The 26,440-nt window shown below is 35.1% G+C and overlaps 1 protein-coding gene across 5 annotated transcripts; it reads left to right on the top strand.

Moving 5' to 3' along the window:
• Positions 1-600: 600 nt before the first annotated feature.
• LOC117114512 lies at positions 601-26,440 on the top strand. Of its 5 annotated transcripts, none has more exons than XM_033258183.1 (8): positions 601-682; positions 2,572-2,848; positions 4,284-4,408; positions 9,464-10,176; positions 18,899-19,010; positions 21,647-21,709; positions 22,366-22,511; positions 24,585-26,440. In XM_033258183.1, the coding sequence occupies exons 2-8, from the start codon at positions 2,650-2,652 to the stop codon at positions 24,688-24,690; spliced, it is 1,464 nt and encodes a 487-aa protein (XP_033114074.1). In that variant the 5' UTR covers positions 601-682; positions 2,572-2,649; the 3' UTR covers positions 24,691-26,440. The 5 variants fall into 5 exon arrangements, with proteins under 5 accessions (XP_033114074.1, XP_033114075.1, XP_033114077.1 ...); XM_033258184.1 differs by lacking the exon at positions 601-682 and adding an exon at positions 707-965; XM_033258186.1 differs by lacking the exons at positions 601-682; positions 2,572-2,848; positions 4,284-4,408 and adding an exon at positions 4,109-4,242.

Below are 26,440 nucleotides of genomic sequence, written 5' to 3'. Positions count from 1 at the left end.
GTATACCACCTCAGCCCCATCATGATTGGGGCTGAGGTAAGAAAAATTTTATGATTATGGCACCTAGGCCTAGATGGCTAGAAGTGGCACTCTCAGACTTAAATTTAAATATGATTATCTTCTCCATTTTTTTAGTTTTTAAAACTTGTTGGGGGGGGGGGAGCTTTCCCTGTGAATCCACCGCCACCGATTTGGTTAATGAGCTTTCGTAACTTTAATTTTATTTTGCTGCACATTTGTGATACACTTTGGCAAATGACTTCCATCAAACAATTGATAAAAGCAGTAAAAACTTGCACGTATTATGGATTTGTGGGATATTGGTTAATTTCCAGGAGATTTTTGTTTGCTGGTGTGCGGGTGGCCTCCATGATTTCCAGGAGATTTCTGTGAGTTCCGGGAGACTTGGGACCCCTGCTAGGCCTACAGTAACTGCTTCTGGGCTACATCACATATTAATACAACAGATTGAGACGATCCCTAGGCCCAGCTAATTGTTTCTAAATTTACACTAATTTCTGTACAGTATCTTTCTTGTAAACTAGGTTTTTTATTTACTTCATATAGTTTCTTTATTAATTGCCTATAAAATAATGTTTTCCGTTTGTTTCTGTAGGAACAGTAAATCAGATGAAATTCTTTTCGAGTAAACAATCTCTTTGACTTCGCCAGCTGGTCTTTGGTAAAATTACGCTACTCTAATTATAAATGATGTTCTTTGGTGGGATGTTAAGATGTTGGTCCCGTGTTCTAGGACATGCATGTTTAACAAAACATGATATTGGATATTGGTTTGGAATTGGAAGAGCGGGATTGTGCCCTTTGGGACACCTGTGATTGAAGCACCATTTTGGATCATAGCCCTCCCGTTCAACCTCCCACCTCCAATCGGGGAACTCAAAACCAGTGGAAGATTTTGGAAAATCAAAAAAAAAAAGAAAAAGAAATGATTGATCAACCAAAAGGTCCGTTTGTTTCTGTAGGAACAGTAAATCAGATGAAATTCTTTTCGAGTAAACAATCTCTTTGACTCTGCCAGCTGGTCTTTGGTAAAATTACGCCACTCTAATTATGAATGATGTTCTTTGGTGGGATGTTAAGATGTTGGTCCCGTATTCTAGGACATGCATGTTTAACAAAACATGATATTGGATATTGGTTTGGAATTGGAAGAGCGGGATTGTGCCCTTTGGGACACCTGTGATGGAAGCACCATTTTGGATCATAGCTGGCCCTTTCAACCTCCCACTTCCAATCGGGGAACTCAAAACCAGTGGAAGATTTTGGAAAATAAAAAAAAAAAGAAATGATTGATCAACCGAAAGGTCCCTGAGGTTAACTTCGGGCATCTGGAAAACAAAAATTTTGCGGCCGAAATTCCCCCAGACCCCTAGCTAGTGTCTCGATTGGCCCGACTTTCAGCCCCCTTTCGGACATATCAGGATTCGCCCCTGAAAACAGTTGTTTGGGGAGAAAAAATTCTTGTGCACAACTTTTGCAAGTCAGAGCCTTGGTCTGTGCTTCCTGTACCCCCTCCAATGGGTTCTGTGATGTCCCCGTCCTCCCCAACGGAATCCTCAACCCTTTTGTAGGTAATAATTCACTCCTCCATTGTCTGGTGCCACGACTGCGATGTATAGTAGGTCTACTGACATGTCTGTGATATCTTTTCCATTTCCTATTGTTTGTTTACAGTGGTGGTAACATTGAAAATCCCCCCCCCCACACCCCTACCGAGCAGGCTTGGGCCCCACCAAAAAAATCTTCCAACTACGAAAGTAATGATTTGCCTACACAAATAACCTTATTTTGATTGCCAGTTCTTAATATTGTGGCCTAGAATCACAATTTGGGCACAAACTAAGCCATAAAAACTCTCCCTGTGAAACTTAACAGGGATTTTTATTCCGGAATCCAAGCCGAGGCTCTATTGGGCCCCTTTGTTTTTTTTTTAACCTCCTGACTGACATGTCGGGCCCCCTGTTGGCAGATTTCTGGAGCCACCACTGACTGACAGTATGCCACTTTAATAGAGTTAATTGAAACCCTTGGCCTATGTGATGAAATTACACCCATTTGGCTTTTGGAATGATTCTGTCAATTTTTTAGGACAAAAGCCAAGAGCAGAACAAATGCTTCTTGCTAATTGAGTATTATAAGGTCCCATGATTGTGATCAGCAAATACTTGTGTGTACTTAATCATGTGATAAAATAATATGATTGCCAATAGTCTGGTTAACTATTCTAAACCTTACTATAGCTAGGGTTGTAGCTTTAGAAAACTAAGAGTTGGTAGACATTTTAAGGGTGGATGACATTGTAAACACTAATAGTGGATTTTAAGCATAACCAATGGGGTTAAAATAATGGTGGTGAAGGGCGATGACATTGGTAACTTTAAATAATAACACCCAAGATGGGCAGGAGGGTTAATAAAGGTGGGTGGAGGGCCATGAAATTAGCTATAGACTGGGTGAAGAACTTTAAAGCTGGGTGCCCCCTCATCTTTTCCCCACCACTATAACTACATCCCTGCCTTATAGATTTCTTTGCACTTTTCCTGATTTAAGAAAAACTGGCCAACACGAAAAGACATGATTCACATCCTTGGTCACTGATGTAATCACCAATTTCCAAGTAGCAGAGAAATGGAAGTTGATGATGGGGAGGAACAGATCAATCCATTCTCCTTCAACCATTTTGTGAAGCGAAATTCCACTGCAAGTGAGCAAGCTTCTCCAACAATAGAAAAGTCGAAGTTGGCCAAATCGAACTGCAAACAAAATAACCAAGAATGTGGAAAAAGTGAAAGAGCTGATAGTACTGAGCTACAATCCCCACCTACAGGTAAGAATTATCGGTGGGTCTATGGCCTACTACCAGTGAACAGGAGGGCAGAGGGAAATTTCTTCCTGTTGACAGTTCTGGACCTCGTGTCGTCTGACGCCTCAACAAAATCGTCGAACTTGGCTTCTATACTGCAAGCTACATTATATTTTCCCAATACTGTTCTCTGGTGTACTGCCACTACCTAACTTACATATACTTACCTCTGCAGGGGTGGATCCAGGGAAAAGTGCCATGGAGACAGTCCCCCTCCCCCAAAAACGTGCGAAAACAAGAGAGAAGAAAAGAATCAAGGAGTGAGAGGAAACCGGTACTCCAAAACAAGCTAATTTTCAATTTAAATTCCATGTACCACCATGTATCTATGGTCAGGTATTTAGAAACAAAAATCTCAAGCATCTCCCCTCCCCACACACAGTGCTTTGCACCTTCCATGATCCCTACCCAGATTTTTTCTCTGGATTTTCCCCTGCTCTGCCTTACATATGACTGCTTCAAAGATGATCTCCACTGCAGCTGATGAACATGCCATCGATAGTTGTCCCTGCTGATCTCAAAATGCATCCATATTTGTCCTGGTAGTGAGTCCCAACATGGGCCATGTGCCTTCCACCTTTCCCCTTGCCTTTTCCACCTTCAAACATGCTGCAATGGCATTCAGTTTTGCATTTATGTTGTACAAAATTTGTACCACGGCATATGTGCTCCTCACACTGATACTCAGTAACTGGGTCAAGCCCAATAAATGCTCGGTGTATCAAAGATCTTATCAAAATTATACTCTCGACCCTTGCATTACAAAGTAGAAGTTCAAATTCCAGCACGCCCTCTACAAAATACTAATAAACTTAATCCCTGTTAACTTAATGCGTACGAAATAACCAATTTACGGAACATACTAACAGTATACAAGTATTGACTGTTGCATATTCCAAGCTCTCTTTAATATGATTTTTGCGGTGTATTTATTAATGTTTAGCGACTAGTAATCATTGCATGTTACAGGGTCAAATTGTCATACAAGGACACTCAAGGCTGCACAGGGGAAAGACAGAAACACAGGAAACTAACCTTGAATCTGCATTTTCTGCAGAGGTAGAGTCTGCTTCTGTTCGGTCAAATGATTAAGCAATTATATTAGATTAGGACATTCTACTATGATGTCATAACAAAGGATATCAGTTCTAGTTTAAAGTACTAATTTCCTGATTGGATACTGTACCTGTATCGCTGATCTTAAACATTATGAATCGTACTACAGTAATTGTCAGTGTTCCTTGATAGCTAAATGTCATCGTGCAATTTGTTGTTGAAATTAGAATAGCCATAAGCCACAGCAATCAAACTTCATATCATTTTCATGTTGGGAAAAAAAAAATATGCGAAAAAAAAAGGTAAGAAATTTTGATAGGAATAATTTCTTTTTTTATTGCAGTGGTTGATAAAAGATCAGAAATAGAAGAAGAAAATCCATTTTCTTTTCAAAATTTTGTAAAGAATGACCATCGCCTGGGGGTGAAGGAAAAGGAAAACACTTCAGAAAGAAATGATGAGCTTGAGGTATACCAGTCTTTCTCTTGCATTTATTAATATTTCAATGCTTATTTATAATTATAAACATGTTCTTATTCTAGTGTTCAAAGCTGTTGCCGAGAGAAAAGGCGCATCTTTATTTATTTATTTATTTCATTTCAACAGACCAACAGCGAATCATCGCCACTAACAGGCTGGTAAAATATATAAAATTTAAATATATCAAATATACAGACGAAAGAGTACAAAAATCTCACCTATTCAAATGATTAATAATAGAACGGAATGTAGACAAACTATTGTGAAAAATGTCAATATTAGTGGTTAAAATAAGAGAATAATATTGTAGCAAAAGTCTAGAAATAAATAATTTCAATGTTTGCGCACATGTCCCTGTCAGTGTAAAAAAATGAGATTTAAGAAAAAAAAAATGTAATCAAACCTACTGCTATGAATAAGTAGATCTTTATTTTAAATACTGTAAATATAAACAGGCCTGTAGCCAGGGGGGTTCTTTGGGCGTATGATCCAGGGCCTGCTTAAGGGCCACGGTGGGGTCGGGTGCGAAACCCCCGAAGCCAGAGCAGTTTTTTGTGTTTAATGTGTCTATATAATGTTATAAAAGCAGTTATGTTTTGAAAAAGATCTATGTAATAAAAAGGTGGTAATATAATATAATTAAAAATATTTTCTGAGAATTGGCATGTTTAAATAACACAGAAAAATATTTAAAAAAACCCCTCATCGCATAATCAATATCAATATACTCAACACATTTATTATTATAAAACAAAAAAAGGCTATTCTTCTTCTTCTTCTTCCTCCTCTTCCTCTTCCTATACCTCTTGTTCTACTACTTCTTTATTCTCATTTTGTACACTGAAAATAATAGTAGTCCTACTATTTTACTACATATATTCTACAAATCTACATATATTGTCATTACTGACAGGGCCAGGGCCATCATTAAATGAAGTCAGAGCCAAAAATATAGCATCATATTCAATACGTCATCTAACATCATGGGAACGTAAACTTTAATTACAATTATTTGTTATGTACTACTGTAGGCATATTCGAAATTATTATTTTAAGACTTTAACATAATACATACTGATAAATAATAGCTGAGATTTGATGCACATTTCGGAATTAATAATCGTTTTTAGTATATATTACTGAATATTTATTGTCTACCAAATGAAATATGAATTATATTATGAATCTTTAAAAATACAATTTATACAATATTAATCTTGTTTTTATATAGATAAATGTTCAATAATTTCTATCTTTCATAAAAAAAAAAATGAAATTCAACGCCAATCAATGGCGTTTGTAAACGTGCACTGACGTCATCGTTGAATCTCAGGACCTTTGACGGTAAAGCTGGCATGCCTGCCTAGGTCTCAGGCCAACCAATAATAATAAACAAAATGTGTTTTTTTTTTAATATAGGCCTATGGCGCATCCTGTACATGCACTTTAACTTTTACAACAAAAGCCTAGGCCTAGTAGTACGTTCTACTGTACTTAGGCCTCGGCCTACACTAGTTTGTTGTCGTCAGGGTATAATTCTGTCTCTAAATGAGCGAGGACCGAACTTAGCTAGTCAACATCTAGGCTAGGCTAATTTTGTAATCAATAACCCACCTTAAAGGACTATCTGTCGTTTTCTTCTTTGCAACAGCCGACGAAAAAAAGTCAGTTATTTTACGTTATGATTCTTTATCACTAAAAATTAACAAACTCCAATTGATGCACTCCGTTCAGTTGTGTGTGTCTGCTGTTGAAAACAAACTTCCTATCCTAATTTTGTGACTGGCTATGATGACTGAGATGGACCATGTTGATTTATTAATAATATTTTGTTTGGGATGGAAAAAAGGAGATTCAATTTCCCAAAAATGCTCCATCAGTGTGCGCTATGGACAGTGTGGCAATGGAATTTACTAACCACACAATCCACAATCAGGTGATTAAGTCGCAAAACTTTATCTGCATTGGTTGATTAAGTCGCAAAACTTTAGTTTCGTTTGGTGGCACCATTTACTCTAGGTAGACGGCGACCGATTTCGTTACCGGTTGGTACATTTCTTACAAACATTCAGCCAAAGGCCAGTGAAACTTGAGATGGCAGCCGGGTTTTTATCGATGTTTGCCATCCTTTAGTGAGCCATCATAAAGTCATGGTTTGCTGGAGTTGCGTTCAATTTAAATCTCCGAACTTCTAAAGCTGAGATATTTTATGAATGTAGGCTTGTATCAATTGCTACAATTTAAAAACGGATGACCAAATAATGAATTAGGTGCTAAATTTGGATTTTTAATGCTGGGTAGGGCCTAAGTTAAAAACAGACATTCCATCCAAGTGGGATTCTTTAAAAAATTCGAGGGGGTTCGCTAGTAAACAGAGGGTTCGCTAGAAAAGGGGGGGTTCACCCAAACCATAAAAACCCCCCCCTGGCTACAGGCCTGATAAAGACTATTTCAATTCAGTAATACTGGTACTGGTAGTTGTAGCCGTCTAATTACAGACACTCGTCAGCCTTTGACATACATATGTTGGCGTTAGTAAATATATCATGAAGAGAGACCTCTGCACAAACAGTGACCAAACATACGAATACAGAAAACTGAATGATATTTACAAAATTGTTAAAAATTAATATTATTATTATGGAAAATTGCTTCTATCTGTATATATCAAAATTATTTTGCAGATCATGTAATTTTACTATCCAGTAAGCCCCGCCCCTTTAGACATTGTTGCAAAGAAAGTCCCATAAAAAAAAATAGCGTTTGTGGGGCAACTCGTGTTTGTGTGACAAGCATGTATTCCTTGCCCAGCTGCTCTGATTGGTCGGTGGTTATAGTTTGATTCAGACTCTGGAAATGTTCTTCTAGACAAGGACACCATCTTAACTCTCTTGTTTTTCTACATATTTTTGATAGAATAATTTTGCTAAATGATAAGACTTGAATTTTATTCAAGCCTCCTTTGACATTCTTTCAAGAAAACCTGTATTTTAGCCTTCTAGCTGAAACACGGAGAGACCTTTCTTTGCTTTACTTTAATGCCTCTTCGCCGAGTAATCGTCTGATTTCTCTGCCTTGTTCATAGAACAATATGTTTCCATTTACTTCTCGTGCTGGCCAACTTTCTAAACTTTTTCGACATCATTTAAGTTGTTCAGTCTCATCCAAGGTTGGTTTAGTTTTTTTATGTCATTGTTGAGAGTGACTGGGAGTGTGTATCTAGGTCTACCTCTGTACTTTTTGTGTTTTATGTCGGTGAAGTAGAATTGTACAGCTAGATTTGTTGGTGAATTTCTGTTTTGTGTCAGGATGTGTCCGAAAAGCCGCCATCTCCCCTCTGTTATTTTGATGGGGGTTGGTCGTGCGATGGAATTAGACCAGTGAAAGGATCTCCACGGTTCAGCACACACAAAGTAACCACCAACAGTTTTGCCGACTGAGTTTACAATCATTACTATTTTTAACAGCTTCTCCTGTTTCTATTTTATATATAATTTCATTTCTTTGAAATCATTTATTTTGATATTGGAATGCTGTTATCAATATTTTCTTATTTCCTTCCTCATCTAATAATCTTTGACCACTTTACAAAGACAATTAGATGAAAGCATTTTAAAAGAAAAAAAAATCATTTTTATTGAGCTCTACCTGATTACTCTTAATCTTTTTAAATTCTGCAAACTGTTAGCAATTAGCAATAGCAACCTTAATAAACTGTACATGCATCTATATGATTGTGACTTATTAATATTTTTGTCTTTAAATAACTTTACTTGATAGACAATCTGAATTTAGCATTTTCTCTTTCAATTTGCAATGGTGCTAGTTTTGACTTAAGCTACTTTGTTTCAACATTGTTTATTTCCCTTTTATTAATTATAAGGCATGACTTACTGATAGTGGATATTCCGAATAAACATAAATTTTATTTTTCATTTCAACAACATTATTTTTATTCAATCAAATCAATCAATACTAACATAAAAACAAATTTTAAAGGAAATGGAATTAGACAAAATTGAATTTCATTGGGATTATTTCTAGAAGTTTTTTTCAAGATAAAAACATTGTTTTTTATTACCATGACCTTTTATTGTTTAACATTACATTTATTCATTACATTTTCATTATACATTATTTCTGTTAAATGTATTATAATGTTAATAATGCATTACATGTATGTAAACTACTGATATGTCAGCAGCAACATAGGAACACAGACAAAAAAATAATTAACATGTTGAGACTTTTTTTTTGCTAAATTTAAATTGTCTAGTAGATTATATACTTTTTAGAAACTATTTGTATTACAATCAAAATGTTGAGGTCTGACCTGCCTTGTTGTTCATGAATATTCATTAGCAACACCAGTTGAATTTGCGACAGAAATGAACGATTTAATTTTGTAAAATCCTCTGGAGAAAACATTGGAGATCTTGTATAGATGAAACAGGTTAGCTGTAGTGTGGTGTCACAAGAAACATCCTAGGGAAGGTTACGCGGCCAAGACAGGAAATCTCTTCATTAGCGACAAATTTTCGGGCCACTCGAACTAAGCGCCAGGGAAGGCCACAGTTTTAGGAGTAGTCAAATTTTACTGAGAGAATTAGAACAGTTTGTGTTTGGTAAACTTAAAATTTGACTGTCGCCTTGGATTGTTTCATTTTCTATTGAATGTTGGGAGTGTAGAGCAATTGCGTTTGGTGAAAAATACAGGAGAGAGCCGGTATGCGGGTGAGTCAAAATGCATTTTCCTCTCGCGTCATTAGTCTAATTCAAACTTCCTGCCAGCAAGGATGTTGCCCTAAGTCATGATAGGCTGTCGAACAAGTTGCCGTTAAAGCCAGCACAGTGCTAAGATGGCTTTTGTTAGGAGGTTCTTCGCTGGCGGGAGCTCAGCTCCCAAGCATCACAAAGTACCCAAAGTAAGAGGAGATTTTTTTGACAGTTTGTAAGTGATAATGTTTGTCCTCAGATCCACATTAAACGACATGTATTGTTAATGGGTCAACTACTTAGATATTTTGTATAATTCTATTTCAGTCGCAGAATCGTCAACAACCCCCATCCCAGCAGCCGCCGGTTCTTCCCGAGAAAGAATCGAAAGGGCATCATGGAGCAAATGGAGGTAGCAAGCAAAACGCTCCCCAACAGCAAGCTGAGATCATTGATTTTCTGTACGATGTGCCACCAACACGTAAGTCTGAAGATGGGGAAAGCCAGAGAAGCAACAAGTCGAACACAGCTGGAAGGAAAGGCGAGCTAGATACGGGCTGTGAAGATTACGCCGTACCAAAAGGAGCCAGCCACCAAGATTATGCTGTGCCCAGGACCACCCGGGCAACTTCACATTCTCACGGATCAGGGTCGAAAGGTCATAAAAGCGATAAACATGGTTCAAGAGCACGTTCTAATACTGCCCGCGAGGATCGCAAAGTAAACCGTAAGAGTAAGGCTAATACCACACATCATGATAAGTACCAAAATGATAAACAATCCGATACCGATAACACTCCTGATTATGATGACGGAGATGTGCACGTGTCCATTGAAGATATATTGTCGGAAAGCGGAGGTAATGCACCTCATGATGTACGTAGAAAGACTTTTACAGGGATTAGACCGAGTGAACAAAAGTCAAACCATAAAGAAAATGGCGGCGTGTCCTCGGAAATGCAGCGTCTTAAACATGAGAATACAAAGTTAAAGAAGGAACTGCAAGATTCTAAAAGACATAGTGAAAAAGACAATAAAAAGTAAGTATTATTATATCGTAACAATATTGATTTTAATTATCATTATAATTATTTTATTTAAATAGTGAATGGAGAACCTGTATATTTTATTTTATTTGAGCCATGTGTAATGAGGGTGAACGATGCTGCAGAAGCTGGTCTGTTCTGCCACATGTCCCAGATGTTTGATAACCGCAGGTTCCTAGTGACACTAGGGAAGTGAACTGTCCTTCCTACAGGATTTGAACCTACTGTAGGACCCTGGATTAAAAGGCAAACATCAGATTCCCCAAGCTACAGTACTTCCCCATCTATCTTTGTATCTATTATTGTCTTTTTGCGTATTATTTCAATTGTAAAAATTTTACATGAATTTAAATGTAACAAGTTGTTTCATCTTGTGATTTTCATGTAATTTTATCCTTTTTATATTTGTAACCCAGCTGTTGCGAAGAATAGTCAAATTTAAAAAAGGGACAATAAAACATTCTTAAATCTTGAATTATTACATAATAATAATTGTATCATGAAAGAAAATTACATAATTTCTAAGATTTCTCAATGTGAGTTTAAATGATTAATTGTTATGCCTTGTACTGCTCAATTCATTTATATCAATTCTTTCAACATTAATTAGTAATGCATGTAAACAGTACTGTACGATTTGGTTCCCAGTACAAGCAGTGCCTGCAGGAGCCCCCTTAGGATTCATTTTAGGATTGGTCAGGGATTGGGTGTTGCTTATGGGCCTCCAACTCTAGCCTTTCTATTTAGAGTATTAAAAATTGTTATAGAGTTAAGTTAATTTCATAAATCTCATGAACTGTTAAATTGTAAATATCATCTTTGCTAAATTTTTGTACAGTATGCCGACAGTAGAATTACATTTTATTAAAACTTTTAAAAGAAATTAATCTCGGAACACAAAGTCACTGGCCCCAGATTCACCATCTTGATGATGATTTCATTCACAAACAGTACACAGCACACACACTAATACTTGTACGTTATTAAAATAGCAAAAAAATTAGTGTTGCAACTGAAAATGCTCAGTATTGGTGCTAGATACTCTTAAACACAGCTTGGTTAAGACACAATAAATTGACAACTAGTTGTATCCTTACCTCTCTAAGCATGACTAACCATTGCTAAGCATACAATAGCTGAATTGTATATAAACAAAAGGTTACAGTATTCTCCCAATTGAAACATTTTTACTGGTAAATTTGTCCATAAAAACTCAGCTATGCACACACTGTGAGGCGTTACCCCTTTTGAATGGAGTCTAATGACTTGAAAAAACATCATATACAGCCTAGCCTAGGCATAGAATGGAATGGTGTTCATTTATTGAAAGGCTGACCTAGAGTGCTTAGGCCTAATCAGCGTTTCAAAACGTTTACCATTCGGCTGAATAATAATCTACAAAACCAACCTCTGACTGCACAAAACATGGCTAAACACAGGAGTTTACTACTGGTGACCACTAAACCATACTTAAAGTAGCATACTGTAATGATGAAGCCTGCACTAAGCACTGCATTAATAAACACCACCTCCCCCCCCCCCCCAAATTTTGTTTGCTAAAAATACTAGAATAAAAGTCTCCTAAACATGCCATGGGAAATGATCAGTATGATGATATTAGTATTTTGTGTGTAAATTAGTGCTGCAATTAGCAGGCAGCATATTAATAGTAGCACTCTGAGAGCTATTGCAGTATACAGTAGGGCACTGTATTGAAAACTATTATTATTATTATTATTATTATTATTATTATTATTATTATTATTATTATTATTAAAAACAACTTTTCTAAACACTGCTAAACGCACTTGAATTACAGAGGTTGCTAATGCAGTACCGCAATTCCTGGCAACACTGATCAGGGCAAAACACATGAATATTTTGTTTTTGATCGCAGACAAATTAATGATTTTCTTAGAAAAATGTCTGTTATATTATTAGCAAAACAGAAATTCCAAAACTTATTTATTATATTGCTATAATGTGAATTATTGCACTATAACTGTATGAATTATGTAATTACAATTATGTAAACACAGAATTTGATACCAAAATTTGTCATTACATTGCTCTAAGGACACTTCAGTGACACAAATAATTTTGCATGTTACTATTTTCATAGTCTAGGGACATCTTATTTGACAAGTATTATTTTAGCCTAGTAACATCCTATTACGTCAGTGTTTTCTTAATTTAGCATATTTTTATTTACAAGGTTCAAGGCATATTTTATTTTTATTTGCTATAAGATGTGTATAAGAGACAGGTACTGTACGATTTGGTTCCCAGTACAAGCAGTGCCTGCAGGAGCCCCCTTAGGATTCATTTTAGGATTGGTCAGGGATTGGGTGTTGCTTATGGGCCTCCAACTCTAGCCTTTCTATTTAGAGTATTAAAAATTGTTATAGAGTTAAGTTAATTTCATAAATCTCATGAACTGTTAAATTGTAAATATCATCTTTGCTAAATTTTTGTACAGTATGCCGACAGTAGAAGTACATTTTATTAAAATTTTTAAAAGAAATTAATCTCGGAACACAAAGTCACTGGCCCCAGATTCACCATCTTGATAATGATTTCATTCACAAACAGCACACACACTAATACTTGTACGTTATTAAAATAGCAAAAAAATTAAGTCATTAACTTCTAGAGTATTCCGGAAATTAGTGTTGCAAATGAAAATGCTCAGTATTGGTGCTAGATGCTCTTAAACACAGTTTGGTTAAGACACAATAAATTGACAAGTTGTATCCTTACCTCTCTAAGCATGACTAACCATTGCTAAGCATACAATAGCTGAATTGTATATAAACAAAAGGTTACAGTATTCTCCCAATTGAAACATTTTTACTCGTAAATTTGTCCATAAAAACTCAGCTATGCACACACTGTGAGGCATTACCCCTTTTGAATAGAGTCTAATGACTTGAAAAAACATCATATACAGCCTAGCCTAGGCATAGAATGGAATGGTGTTCATTTATTGAAAGGCTGACCTAGAGTGCCTAGGCCTAATCAGCGTTTTATTTTGCAGACACAAAACGTTTACCAGTTGGCTGAATAATAATCTACAAAACCAACCTCTGACTGCACAAAACATGGCTAAAAACACAGAAGTTTACTACTGGTGACCACTAAACCATACTTAAAGTAGCATACTGTAATGATGAAGCCTGCACTAAGCACTGCATTAATAAACCCCCCCCCCCCCCCCCCCAATTTTGTTTGCTAAAAATACTAGAAAAGTCTCCTAAACATGCCATGGGAAATAATCAGTATGATGATATTAGTATTTTGTGTGTGAATTAGTGTTCCTTGCTGAACAGGCAACATATTAATAATACTGTAGCACTCTGAGAGCTATTGCAGTATACAGTAGGGCACTGTATTGAAAACTATTGTTATTATTATTATTATTATAAACAACTTTACTAAACACTGCTAAACGCACTTGAATTAAAGAGGTTGCTAATGCAGTACCGCAATTCCTGGCAACACTGATCAGGGCAAAACACTGATGAATATTTGAGTCACTTCGTCCATCAGTTGTGACAGTACAGTACATTTTGTCTACTTATTTTATTTATCTTGTAGCTTAGCACATAAAATTAAATTAATGCGAAATAAATGTTTTGACACAAGGTCTTTTAGAAGAGATGAGCATGTTGAAGAACATAGTAAGCTCCTGGATCCAAATTTTGATTGTACAGTATCATGTTGTATTGTTGACAATAAAGATTCCTTGATTCTTTGAAAATAATGAGCAGAGATATTGTCTTCTTGGACACTGCTTAATTCATCACATGTTTTGGCTATGTACTTTTGGTGCCTCCCAGCGACAAGGTCAGCAAGGGGTTGAGGGAGAAATTTTTCCCATCCTCGAAAGAAGCAAGACCCCTCTTGTAGGACACCACTTGAGGTTGACAAACTAAAAATATTTTTATTTGCTGGCCTGTCAAAGTTTATGGTGATTGTATTCCCTAGTCTTGTTTTTAACCATTCTAAGCTATAAATTCTCTCCGATTTACGTCACTGGGGATTTAACCTTGTGAGCCCTAACCTGAGGCCTTAGGTTGCCCCTTGCTTTTGACTCCCTGTCGAACTTATTGGCAAAATTCTGGAGCTGCCACTGCTGCTGTGGCTCTCAGGCCAAAACAAAAGTCAAGTGTTACCTACTGACGGACTAGAGTACTCCTGTTTTTTTTTTTGTTTTTTTTATCCGCCATGTTTGAAAAGGGCGCTTTCAAGATTGGTGTAAAATTTGGATTTGGAAATAAACCTTTAAACTAGTCCTAAATTAGGGCTACAAACAATAAAACAAAAAGAAAAGAAACCTGACCAACTGACCCGGATTGCCAATTATAAATGTGCTTTTATGCAACATGAAACGGATAAAGAAAGTCAGTTAAAGCCTAAGACAATAACAAACAACTTTTAACTTAAGTTTGAAATAATCATAATGAATCAAAATAAACATCAGTAGTTCTGTAAAAAAAATGTGGTAGGAAGCCTGATGTTAAAACCATGTTTAGAGACATTAACTCCAGGAAAAGGAATATGCACAGAAGATTGTAACCTTACGACATTGCCTATATATTGGCATTCAAGATACAAACACCATTATCATTATAATCTTCATCATTATCATTGTTATCATATTATTATCAATCACTATAATATTACCAACCAAAATGTGCTTTTTATTGTACAATCTTTAATATTAATTTTTCAGAGTTTAATGTCAACCTAGATAAAGCGATCTTATCCAGTTCTATTCTGGTATTGTTTTTGTTTGATTTGTATGATTGTGAACAGCCCACTAAGGCCCCGATGAATAGGATGCCAGCCTGTAGTACCAGGCACAAACGCTATGACCAATCACGGGCAATTGCCTGCTGTGGAAGTGCGTAACGGTCACATGACTTTAATTGAAGCAATCTGTAATGTGGAAATATTCAACTTGATTTAATCTGTTAAAGCACTTGCCTTTCGACGGGCTACCGTGTATCTCTCTCTCTCTCTCCACCTCATTGTTGCATAACGGTGGCCGACCCAGGAATTCAAAATAAAGGGGTTCCATGGAGGCAGAGACCACTTCAGCCCTGCCATGTTTGGGGCTGAGGTAGGAAAATTGATTTGGTGATTCAAAAAATGTAAGAATAGGCCTACAGTACTTTGCGTGAATTTTTTTAAAACTTGGTTTATAGTGAACCCTCTGACTGCCAAAAATGTTGATTTTGAATAAAAATATAATTTTATTTTTGGCCAGTTAACTCACCCTCAGCAACAAAAAATGGAAATTTCATTAAAAAAAATATGTAATGTTATATTTTTTTATTATTATATATATATATATATATATATATATTTTCCTTAATTATATAAATTTAAAGCAGTTATTAATCTCATACTACTCTATTACTACACTTTTTAATTTATAAATAAAATTAGAATTTTATTTTCTCCTTCATTTTGGCAAAATCGTTTACGCTACAATACATGTAATTTTCATTGTATTATTAATGTTTTTATCTTTTTTTGACTGATTTCATTGATAATTTTGTACATATCACTATCACTAGACAGTGATTTAGTTTAATTTTGGTAATCCTATCTGGCCAAAATTAAATGAAATAAAACAAAATTTCATTTTATTTTCTGTCCTCTGACAATTTTTAATAAAATAAGTTCATGAAACAAAGTATTAAATAAGGAGATATTTTTCAATGAAAATATTCAATTATAAGTCAATAACTTACTTAAAAACACAAAAGCTATTCAAAATTTGAAGTATATTTTTCAAAGTTTTCCTTTTTTTTAAATTCATCACAGTCAGCTTATCTTTAACAATGAAATTTAAACTTTTAATTGCTTTCTGTATTTAGGGACCATTAGTTATTAGCTTGGAATTGAAAATAAAACAAACAAATTTTTTTCTTGTTTTTGATCGCAGACAAATTAATGATTTTCTTAGAAAAATGTCTGTTATATTATTAGCAAAACAGAAATTCCAAAACTTATTTATTATATTGCTATAATGTGAATTATTGCACTATAACTGTATGAATTATGTAATTACAATTATTTAAACACAGAATTTGATACCAAAATTTGTCATTACGTTGCTCTAAGGACACTTCAGTGACACAAATAATTTTGCATTTTACTATTTTCATAGTCTAGGGACATTTTATTTGACAAGTATTATTTTAGCCTAGTAACATCCTATTACGTCAGTGTTTTCTTTATTTAGCATATTTTTATTTACAAGGTTCAAGGCATATTTTATTTTTATTTGCTATATTTATTTTAGGGATCCCATTTATATTATAGCCTATATTTAGTCCTATGACATTTTATTCAACCCTCTCTTTTAAAGATCAATATTTTTAATCCTTAAGAACACAAGCATTTACGTAATCTGGCGCTAACAGTGATTTTGAATGCATCCTCCTTAATGCGGCCAACTTGACCTTGTCATGTGTGTATCCCCAGGGGTCAGCTTCTAATCTAGGCTGCAAGTTTGAGCTCCAGCTGCAGGACAGGTTTGCATTCGAACTAAATGTGTTCTGATGATAATTTAGCTGTAGTTATAGTTGTACAGTACATGTTCAGTCTGTACCAGGGTGTGAAATGGTGTGTCTGGTTGTACAAAGGTACAATAATATTCTCACGCCCAGGTACAGAATAAATACCAGTGTAGAATTATATGTTTAATCTCTACCAGGGTGTGTGAGTGGTGTCTGGGTGTACAAAGGTGTACCCTCTTAGCACCCTGCCGACAACATACCTACTGTACATGTTCAGTCTGTACCAGGTAGTGCCTTGATGTACAGAGGTGTACCAGGCTACTCAGTCGGTTATTGAACTGCAGTGTTAGCCTGAACATATCCTGTAAGGATACAAAGGTGTCCACTTTGATATTTTTCAACCAGTGGATATAATTAGTGGAGCTATAGCTTGGTAGTTAAGGTGCCTTGCCTTTTAATCCCAAGGTCTAGGGTTCAGTGCCTGTCAGTGAAATGATTTGTTCTCAATGAAAACAAATGCCACTCCCTAAAGTTATATAATTGAATAGAGCATCATTTGTCTTTTTTTTTTTGGTACCTATGATTAATTTTGCAAATGGAACTTTTTTTTGGTCCATGTGACTATATGAATAAAATAAAAAAAATGATATGCCCAAGTGATGCAAGGATGCACCTGCAGGATCAACTAAGGCTGAACAGAGTGATACAAAGACATAGTTGTTTCCATAAAATTACTACACTGATGCTAACGCAAACCTATTAACTACGTAGCTATCACCAACATAACCAGGAAGGCTCCCCAATTTGTTGACGACTTATCAGGAAATTTGAAACAGGTTCAACTCGCCCAATATATCGTAACCATGGGCCAGTTGCCCGTCTAATTAACTAAACGTCGACACTAGCAATCATCACACACTTTTTTTTCTTACGCAATGGTATTGAATTTCAATAAAAAGTGAAATATTTAATCCAATATTTCCGTTGATTGTATGACTAAAGCGTATAGAAAAGAATAAAAGATAAGTTTAAAAAGAAAACTCATTCATAGGGCCTTGTTGTTCAAAAGATGAATTAAATAAACCATAACCTTTGTACAAAACTAAGTGTAAAAAACAACCTTTTCAGGATAGGCCTAGCAGAGTTTTTGTTTTAATAGTACTGTAGTTTTCCACTTTCCAGACCTGAGGCCTGGTAACAGTCAGTAGTTGGTCAGATCACCGATACAATGTCTAGTTTTTCCATTTTATATTTGCTACCATGAGTAGCCGACAGCTGTAGCAAATAGCGTGTAGCAATTTTATGGATAACAGACTTTTACCCAAGAGACATTTTGATACAAGCATTTACTTTACTGCTAAAGAATGCGTTAAATAGCCAACTGTCAGGAAAATCTACTGTGTGAGTTTCCACGTTTCTATGCAGAAGGAAACATTGTTTACCAAAAGATATGACTGTATAGTGGCAGATTCAAAGAGGGGGGGGGGGGAAATCCAGCCTGGGGCCCCCTAAATTTTTCAAGATTTAAAATAAATTGAGAAAAAACGAAAATTCTACTAAAATTTTGAGTCTAAGAGTGCCATTTCTGGCCATCTTGAGATGTCATAATTTCTAAATGTTCTTTTAGTATAGACCCTCCATCTGTGAAAGTCCCTTAGGGCCTCCGCTATTTCAAATTCCTGGATACCAATACCAAGGTACCAATGTAAACCAAAGGGTCAAAATGAACCAGCAGACCCTACATGTAATATCATTCATATACTGATTGGCACATGAGGTGCATCAGCAGAAAGGGTCATGAATGTACCAGAGGATGCCACTGTGGTGCACATTCATAGGAGTCACCTTGTCTACCAGAAAATGCAAATGTTTCCCAAGAGATACCATGCAGTACCAGATGGTGCTATTGTACACACACACACACATACATGCACACACACGTATGTTTTCAAGTGTTACACAGGATATTTTATCAGTGGTGAATCCAATGGGTGGGGGCATGCTCTTCTTATCAACACCCCTCCCCTCCTTTCCATTTTATCACTAAATTTTATAATTCCAGTACATACAAAATGTCATGTATTGAAATAAGAGACTAGGACACATAAACTTAAACCATACATATGGTATTTTTCTTTACTTTTTAACAAATAAAATACTCTCCCTTTTTAAAAAAAATCAAGGATGAGGGAAATGGAAAGTGAAATACGGCGATTAAAGCAGAGAGAAGCCGAAGATGCAAAGGCGTTGGAGACCATGGTTCAGCATGTGGAGGACAATTTGAGAAGAACTACAGTAAGTACTGAACACAGTACGATATGCTACCGTTAGTTGAAATTCATATAGCTAGGTACTGTATTACCCAGTCCTCTTTGATTTGCTAAATATTACCAAATCATTTGTGATTGGTTAAATAAAAAATCTCCTCTGATTGGCTAGATATTACCTAGTCTTCTGTGATTGGATAGATACTGACCAATCTCTTGTCATTGGCCGGCAAACTGTATTTCTTTGTCCGTTGTCTTTGTTGCCCTAGCAACTTGTGAAAAACTTTGCCAATTTTTGCAGTTTTGTTATAATTGCTGCAATTATTGTTTTATAAATACTTAATATGGGCTTTAAAGCTTTTGTCCACATGTTTGGCATATGTTCAAAAGTTGTCTTTGTTGCCCTAGCAACTTGTGAAAAACTTTGCCAATTTTTGCAGTTTTGTTATAATTGCTGCAATTATTATTTTCAGAATTCCTTTCACTTTTATGCTGTCTTTCCGCAGCTCTGGATTATTTGAAAATTGTCCAATAAAAAAATAATCCAATTATTCTCTTTTCAGATTCTTTACTTTAACAGGACGAAATGTATTGGAACGAACTCAAATTATCCAATGATTATCAATATATAAAAATTATATGTATTAGATAATTGTTGAGAATGAGATTATTGTTGTCCCTTGAGCATAATAATAATTATATTACGATATAGTTTGGGCAGTTCCTCGGTCTAGAAAGATAACATCATTTTCTCTGACCGCTTTTTACAATTTCTTCATGCTTTGTTTGATGTTAAACACCCATGAAATGGCTAGCAAAGAAATTTACTTCAGTAAATACTATGTTTTGACCATGTTTTAGGCCTGAATTTGTCTTAATAAAATGCATCCAGCACCAAATGTTTCCTGTGCACAATATTAATATATAATTATTATTAAATATTAATTAATTACTAATTAATTAATTAATAAATTGTTAATTATATATAACCCAACAGATAGCCTGGAACTAGGAAAACATTTTAAAAATTGTTTTTCTGTTATATTGTTATATTTTCTGGTGACTTTCCAATACTGCCTATAGCCCAGTTGTGGTTGTCTTACAGAAACCCCTCTTCCCACCCCTTTCAAAATGCATCCTGAGACAAGCATGATGCCTCCAACAGGCGGTTAGGCACTTTTTTTAGCACTGACCGTGTCTCATGCAAATAGTCATGTGCAGAGTATACCAGTACATTTTCTACTATAATTTGAAGGAAGTAATATGAATTCTTTTTTTGTCCATCGAGTCTGCACAAATGGTGACTTTTTTTATTATTAAGTTACTTTTACTGTATAATTTTACAATTACCCAGTTAAAACCAAATACTGGTCAACAATATTGTCTCCCTGTTTGGCAGCCTGTTCACAGCAAGAGTTACTGTACTCGCTGCATAGGCACCTTATATTGATTGGTAGAGTAAATGTGTACCCGGCTTTTATTTTTGCCGCCAATGGAGTGATTCAGCTACAGTTTGACTGCAGCTGGGTTGTCTGCCCCCAGAGAATTTGCTGTAGAGATTTACTTCGTACCCAAAAAGAAAACTTGAAATGTTGGTTTCATTTGCGTCAGGAAATGTAGTTTGCAGATAACTATAACAGATTAACGATAGGGATAGGAAAGAAATAGAAGGAAATTTAAACCACACCCATGTAGGATTTTAGCAAAATAATAATTTAATACTTTATGGTTTCCATGTGTTTGTCTACTTAAAATTTTGTGGATTATGTAACTATAATTACTTTGACCGTGTGATTTTACTTGGACAATTTATATCTTCTTATGCCCTATTCTCACACATAGACATTTACAGGGACATGTGCTAAATGTGATATCGAGTTCCCAAGATATTCCTACTGAAATCACCATTATTTTCACCATTTTCGCCATCATCACCATTTTTCTTGAGTGCAGCTTAGCTTAGTCGGCTAAATTGGTGGTAGCCACCGCGTGTGCGCTGAACTGTGGAGATTTCTAGGTCCCCGGTCCAATTCCCATCGTTGCTCTCCTTGTGTTTCAGCTGGAGGTCTGAAATGCAAGTTACGATAGTGCACTGTCTTTCAGATGAGACATTTAAGCCGTTGGTCCTGTGGGCATTATGTATGGCCTGTGTGCATGTTAAAGAACTCAGTACACTATTCGGAACAGAGTAGGAGATTGCCTCCCGGTGTACTGCCCAATCACCACCAGAAACACTGCACTGGAAATAAGTCTTCTTCAGACTTTTGTGGGTTATACTTGCTGTTTACACTGAATAAATCCATCCATTTGCACAATAATTAAAAAATGTGCTAAAATTTGTAGAGTTGATATGCAGCACCGCTGTCGCACCTCAAACCCACCGCAAGTATATGCAACTGCTCAAGTCTAGACAGAAAAAAAATTCTCAAATGAAGCAGTGGGAGTTTTTCATACCTTTGTAATGTCTGTTTTGCATTATGGTTATTACAAAGAACGTGTGCAAATGTTTAACCAATGCACCCTCATGCAGATGCCATGTAGCAGGGTTGTGCACTTGTTAAATTTTTTCCCAGCACACATTCCATGCATCATTTTTTCCTGTGTGAATCTTGTATCAGAATATTATAATATTTTAGTAATTAAATTTTGTTTATTTTATTCTAGGATAGAGCTGTTGCGGCTGAATCACATGTTTCCAAACTGAAACAGGAAATCAAACATTTAAAGGTAAACATTTTCAAAGTAATACTTGAGTATAAATGTGAAAGAAAAACAATTTAAGCCTGACCTATTACATATCTACAATGATATTGTCAATCCCAGAGATAAAACAATTTTTTATTTTTTTGATTTATTGTATTATTTTCTGCATGGTATAATTGATATAAATATATTTTATTTTTTAATGTGCCTATTTTGCATTCCCCACATGCAGATACTATCCCATTTTTCCAGCAAACACTTTGAAAGGCATTTCGGCGGGTTGGTGACCCAGGTTTTGCCAGAGGCTTATCTCAATAATCCAATTAAATATCAAAGAAGAATACCTCTACTTAAAGAGTCATTATCACAGCAGGCATTGTTATTTGTCAATAAATTACCAGTATAGTGTTTAAAAACCAGGTTAGAAGATTTTGAAGACCACTTTTACCTTAGTTACTAGTACCGTATACATTGTACCTTATCCCGCCTAACTCTCATGCGAGGATTATTTAAGGAGCAGAGCGATCTGCCTCTAATTACAACCTGACGCTGGCCTTGTTTGGACCAGGGTTTTCAGCTCAATAAGCAGCAACATTACCTCTAAGCTCACTCTCATGCTCATTAACATACAAAATTTGATTTATCAATTGATGTATGGTTTTGTTTTTTGTTTTTTTTAGTCTCATATTCATCATATGCAATCTGAACCAAAGTCTGCTCCGCCCGAAGAAGTGAGCAATGGCGACTTAGGTGCAATACGTGTGAAGGCCCAAGCCACTTCGTTGAAACTAGCTTCACTATCAAGAGATGCTGAGCACCAACTTAAGTATGTCTTCAAATTCTTAAATTTTAAATATTACTTTTTTTTCCATTGAAACATATGTGACCCATTCTAGCAAAAACAGGCTCTTCTCTCAAAAAATGAAAAATCATATTATTAGATCTTTGTAACCTAGAGATCAAATGCTAATAATTGATGCTAAAATTGTTAAATAGGGATAAAAAATGGAATCAATGGCAATGTTTGAGTTTGGTTTACATTATAGAGGGCGGTATAACTGAATCTGAAAATATCATACTACCTACATTAGGCCAAAAAAAAAAAATTTTGTTTGCCCGTCTCCACCCGCCCCTAACTCACTGAAAAAAATAAGGGCCTAAAAACAAAAAAAACTTAAAAAAAGGGTTTTTTTTAGCTTTTTTCTTTACAAATTAAGAAAAAATGTGAGTGAATTATTTTATCTTTATTTTTTGCCAGATGCCCTACAAATTAGTTTAAAGTTGTTGTCTGATGTAAGATATTGCCATTCTAGGCCTCTGTGTGTTATTTTTATTCCATCTGATGAGTATTTAAAAAAAAAATAATAATAATTAAAAAAAAAAAAAAAACATTTTTCATCTGCCCCTATTTATCATTTTAAAAAAAAAGAAGGGCAAACAAACAATTTATTTTATTTGGCCTTATGATAATCCTAAATGGAGTTTACTTATTTCCATCATATTTGCAATCAGAATGCCAATGAAAACTAACAGATACATTTGATCAAAGGAGTATTATTACTTTAAATTTAAACTATTTATTACTTCTCCCTGTTCATTTTAATTTTAATATATTATCTCTGAATTATTGTTGTCATCAATGCCTGGGTTTGAGATGTTTTGAATTTTTTTTATATTTTGGTTATAAGTTATTGTAGTTTAAATTTTAATTTTTTTATAACTTTTTTATAATTAGCTTGTCTCCTTTTAATTATCAATTTTGCAGTTAACTATTAATGTCAATAAGTATTCTAAATCAATTATTTAATCAATTTGTATATACGGTACTAATGTCATATTTTTCTAAATATATATTTTTGTATTGTATTTTGTATATTCTTTGAACATGAATATTCAAGAAAAGGGTGCTATATAAATTGGTAAATACATAAATAAATGTACCGAGAGCAAGGTTTATAGCTTTCAATTGCAAATTTAAACAAGAAAATCTTTTCATTTCCAATGCACAGCAAATAATATTGTTCCTATATTATTGGCATATGCAGGTATTGCCCTTAAATTTGCTGCTTGGCCTGATCACTTAATTTGTATTTTATATCATTGTATGATTTTGTGTCATGTTTTCTGTGACATTGGTGCGGATATTGGTCTAAGATATGCATTTCAAAAGCAATGAAAAGAACATTATAATTGAATTGTAGATTTTAATAGTTCTGTAATAAATTAGTGAGAGTTGAATTGTTTCAATTTTCAAAGGAACTGAATGGAACTAAGCTTGTGTTGACTTGAAGCGCTTTTTTCAGTTTTCGCAAAATGTAGAACATAGAGTACTATAGTGTTTCGTCACAAAATCATGTGATATACTCCGTTTTCATCGCTGCAAAATGCGTTAAACCGGACGCCATTTTCTCCACTGACAAACCATTGATCTCAATTCCTAACGTAGTTATTAAAATGTTGTATCTTAGTTTTTCTTTGTAAATTTTAATTAAACGATTAAATGTGTGTTCAAAACTAATATAATGCGAGCTTTTGTGTTTTTAGTACATTTTGGTGGTAAAATATTAGATTTTAAAATACCTTCAGAAAGCCTATGAAGTCATTCAGGCGTAATCTGGTGTAATGAACGGTAACCAACGTCTGGTTGACAACAGAGGGGGCCACCTGGCGTTGTGACGACATGACTGTGGTACTCTATGGGCAACTGAAAGGAATTCAACTCAAATTAAACTCATGTCAACTCAAATTTGTGTGACTGTTCTTTTCAGCTGCGTTGTCTCTGAACACTCATGTCGTGACCAGTTCCGTGTTGACATGAAGCATGTTTTTTTTTTACTTTTCAAGAAAGTTAGACTTTGCTTTGTGCTAATTATAATTATATTATATTTTATTTTTTTAGGCAATTACTCAGCGGTGTTGAGACACTGAAGGTGGTAGCAGAGACCCTTGCCTGTATAGATAAAGTCGTTGAAGATTCAGATTCCAGACACTCAACAGCATTATGAAAACAAATTATTCAATAGAAGATATTTTAAATAACTAATTTTTAGAATCACTATTTAGAATCAAGCATGCAGAGGTGTTTTGGTTGTATAGTACTGATCTATATAACTAGTAAATGTGCACTAGTAGTATTAAAATAGTAGATGTACCATCGTATCTGTGTGTACTACCACTAGTATATGTACAACAGCACCACTCTACTGTACTAACACTTGTATTGTATTTTCCGGCTACCACCGACTGGATGTACCACCACTGTACTAGCTTTTGTGTATACCACTGTACTAACAATAGTAGGTGCCATTAGTCCACCCTGGCTACAGCAGCATTCCCAGGTTTGAAGAAGCCACTTTTAGGAGATCTGGTTAAATGAGCTTTCTAATCTAATTTGATTTTGCTCCATGTGGTTATAGAGAGACTCCAGGTAAAAAATTGGTGATACTGGTAGTAAAATCAAGCAAGTATAATAAATCGCTTCCAGGAGATGCTTGCAGGAGTGTGAAGTCGCCCGGATTCCAAGACACTTTGGAGCCCTGCTATCACTAGTAGGCCAGTGTACTGTCGCCAGAGATTGTATTGTCAGTCAGTCTGGCCACCACTAATAGTGCATACTACTACCACTTCTAGGCACACTGTATATACACTACCACTCTGTTGAATACCGCTGGATATAATACAGGTAGTAAGTGTACTGCCACTGGTAGGTGTATATCACCGTACTGTCTCTAGTTGATACAACCATCACCAGCATGCTACCTTTAGTATGTACAACCACTACCAGTCTATGTGTACTTGGTAGCACTGCCACAGTAGATGCTACAAATATGCTTCCACATACTATACCTATATAAACATAAGCATGTAGAAATTCCTGCATAACTCTTCCTTAAATTCATCTACATGCCTGATTATTATAGATGAGAAACCTAGACACTATTCTACTACTAAAATTCTAACTTGCCATTTGTATCAATTGTTGAATGCTTTTGTGACCAAATTCTAATGATTAGTGAAATTATGTATTCCAGCTATAAATTTTATCGATTTAAAAAGTAAATATACATATATATACACATAAATATACGTCTCATTTTATGACATCTATTGTAATGCAAGTCATATTCATAAATGCTATATCCCTCCATATTCTGGTACTGTAGTCATATTCATACTATATCCAGATCATATCTATGCTATATCCTTCCATATTCATGCTATATCGGTACTGTAGTCATATTCATACTATATCCAGATGATATCCGTGGTATTAATGTAGTCACATGATTTATCAATGTCATGCCCATGCCTGACATAGGACATAACATATCAAAGTACTATAAGCATACAGTATGTCCTCATCATACCCATGCTTATAGCCATGCTATATCCAAGTATTGCAAACAATCTCTCATTGTTCATAAGATATCAATGCTATGCCCATGCTATATCCGGCTACATACTGTAGTTATGAATAATGAAGTTTAAAAATTGAATACATAAAATTATATGATACTGTAAATATAACTCGTATCTTTATCCGAATCCATTTGTTTACATCATATTAATGATGCAAGTGAGGGAACCATGTTAATATCCTTATTGTACATAGAATGGTTAATGCCTTGTTCATTAGATGGCATGAGAGGTCGACAATACGTAATGATTTTATTTTGTGCAATTTTATTTTCAATATTGTAAATAATTATTTGTAAAAAACCAAACTATTGATTAAAGATATTCTGAAGAGCTGTA

Source organism: Anneissia japonica, unplaced genomic scaffold (genome assembly GCF_011630105.1).
Source record: "Anneissia japonica isolate Jap-2015-1 unplaced genomic scaffold, ASM1163010v1 scaffold284978_len400890_cov162, whole genome shotgun sequence".
In the NCBI taxonomy this organism is placed as follows: Eukaryota; Metazoa; Echinodermata; class Crinoidea; order Comatulida; family Comatulidae; genus Anneissia; species Anneissia japonica.
This window is presented reverse-complemented; position numbering and strand designations above follow the sequence as displayed.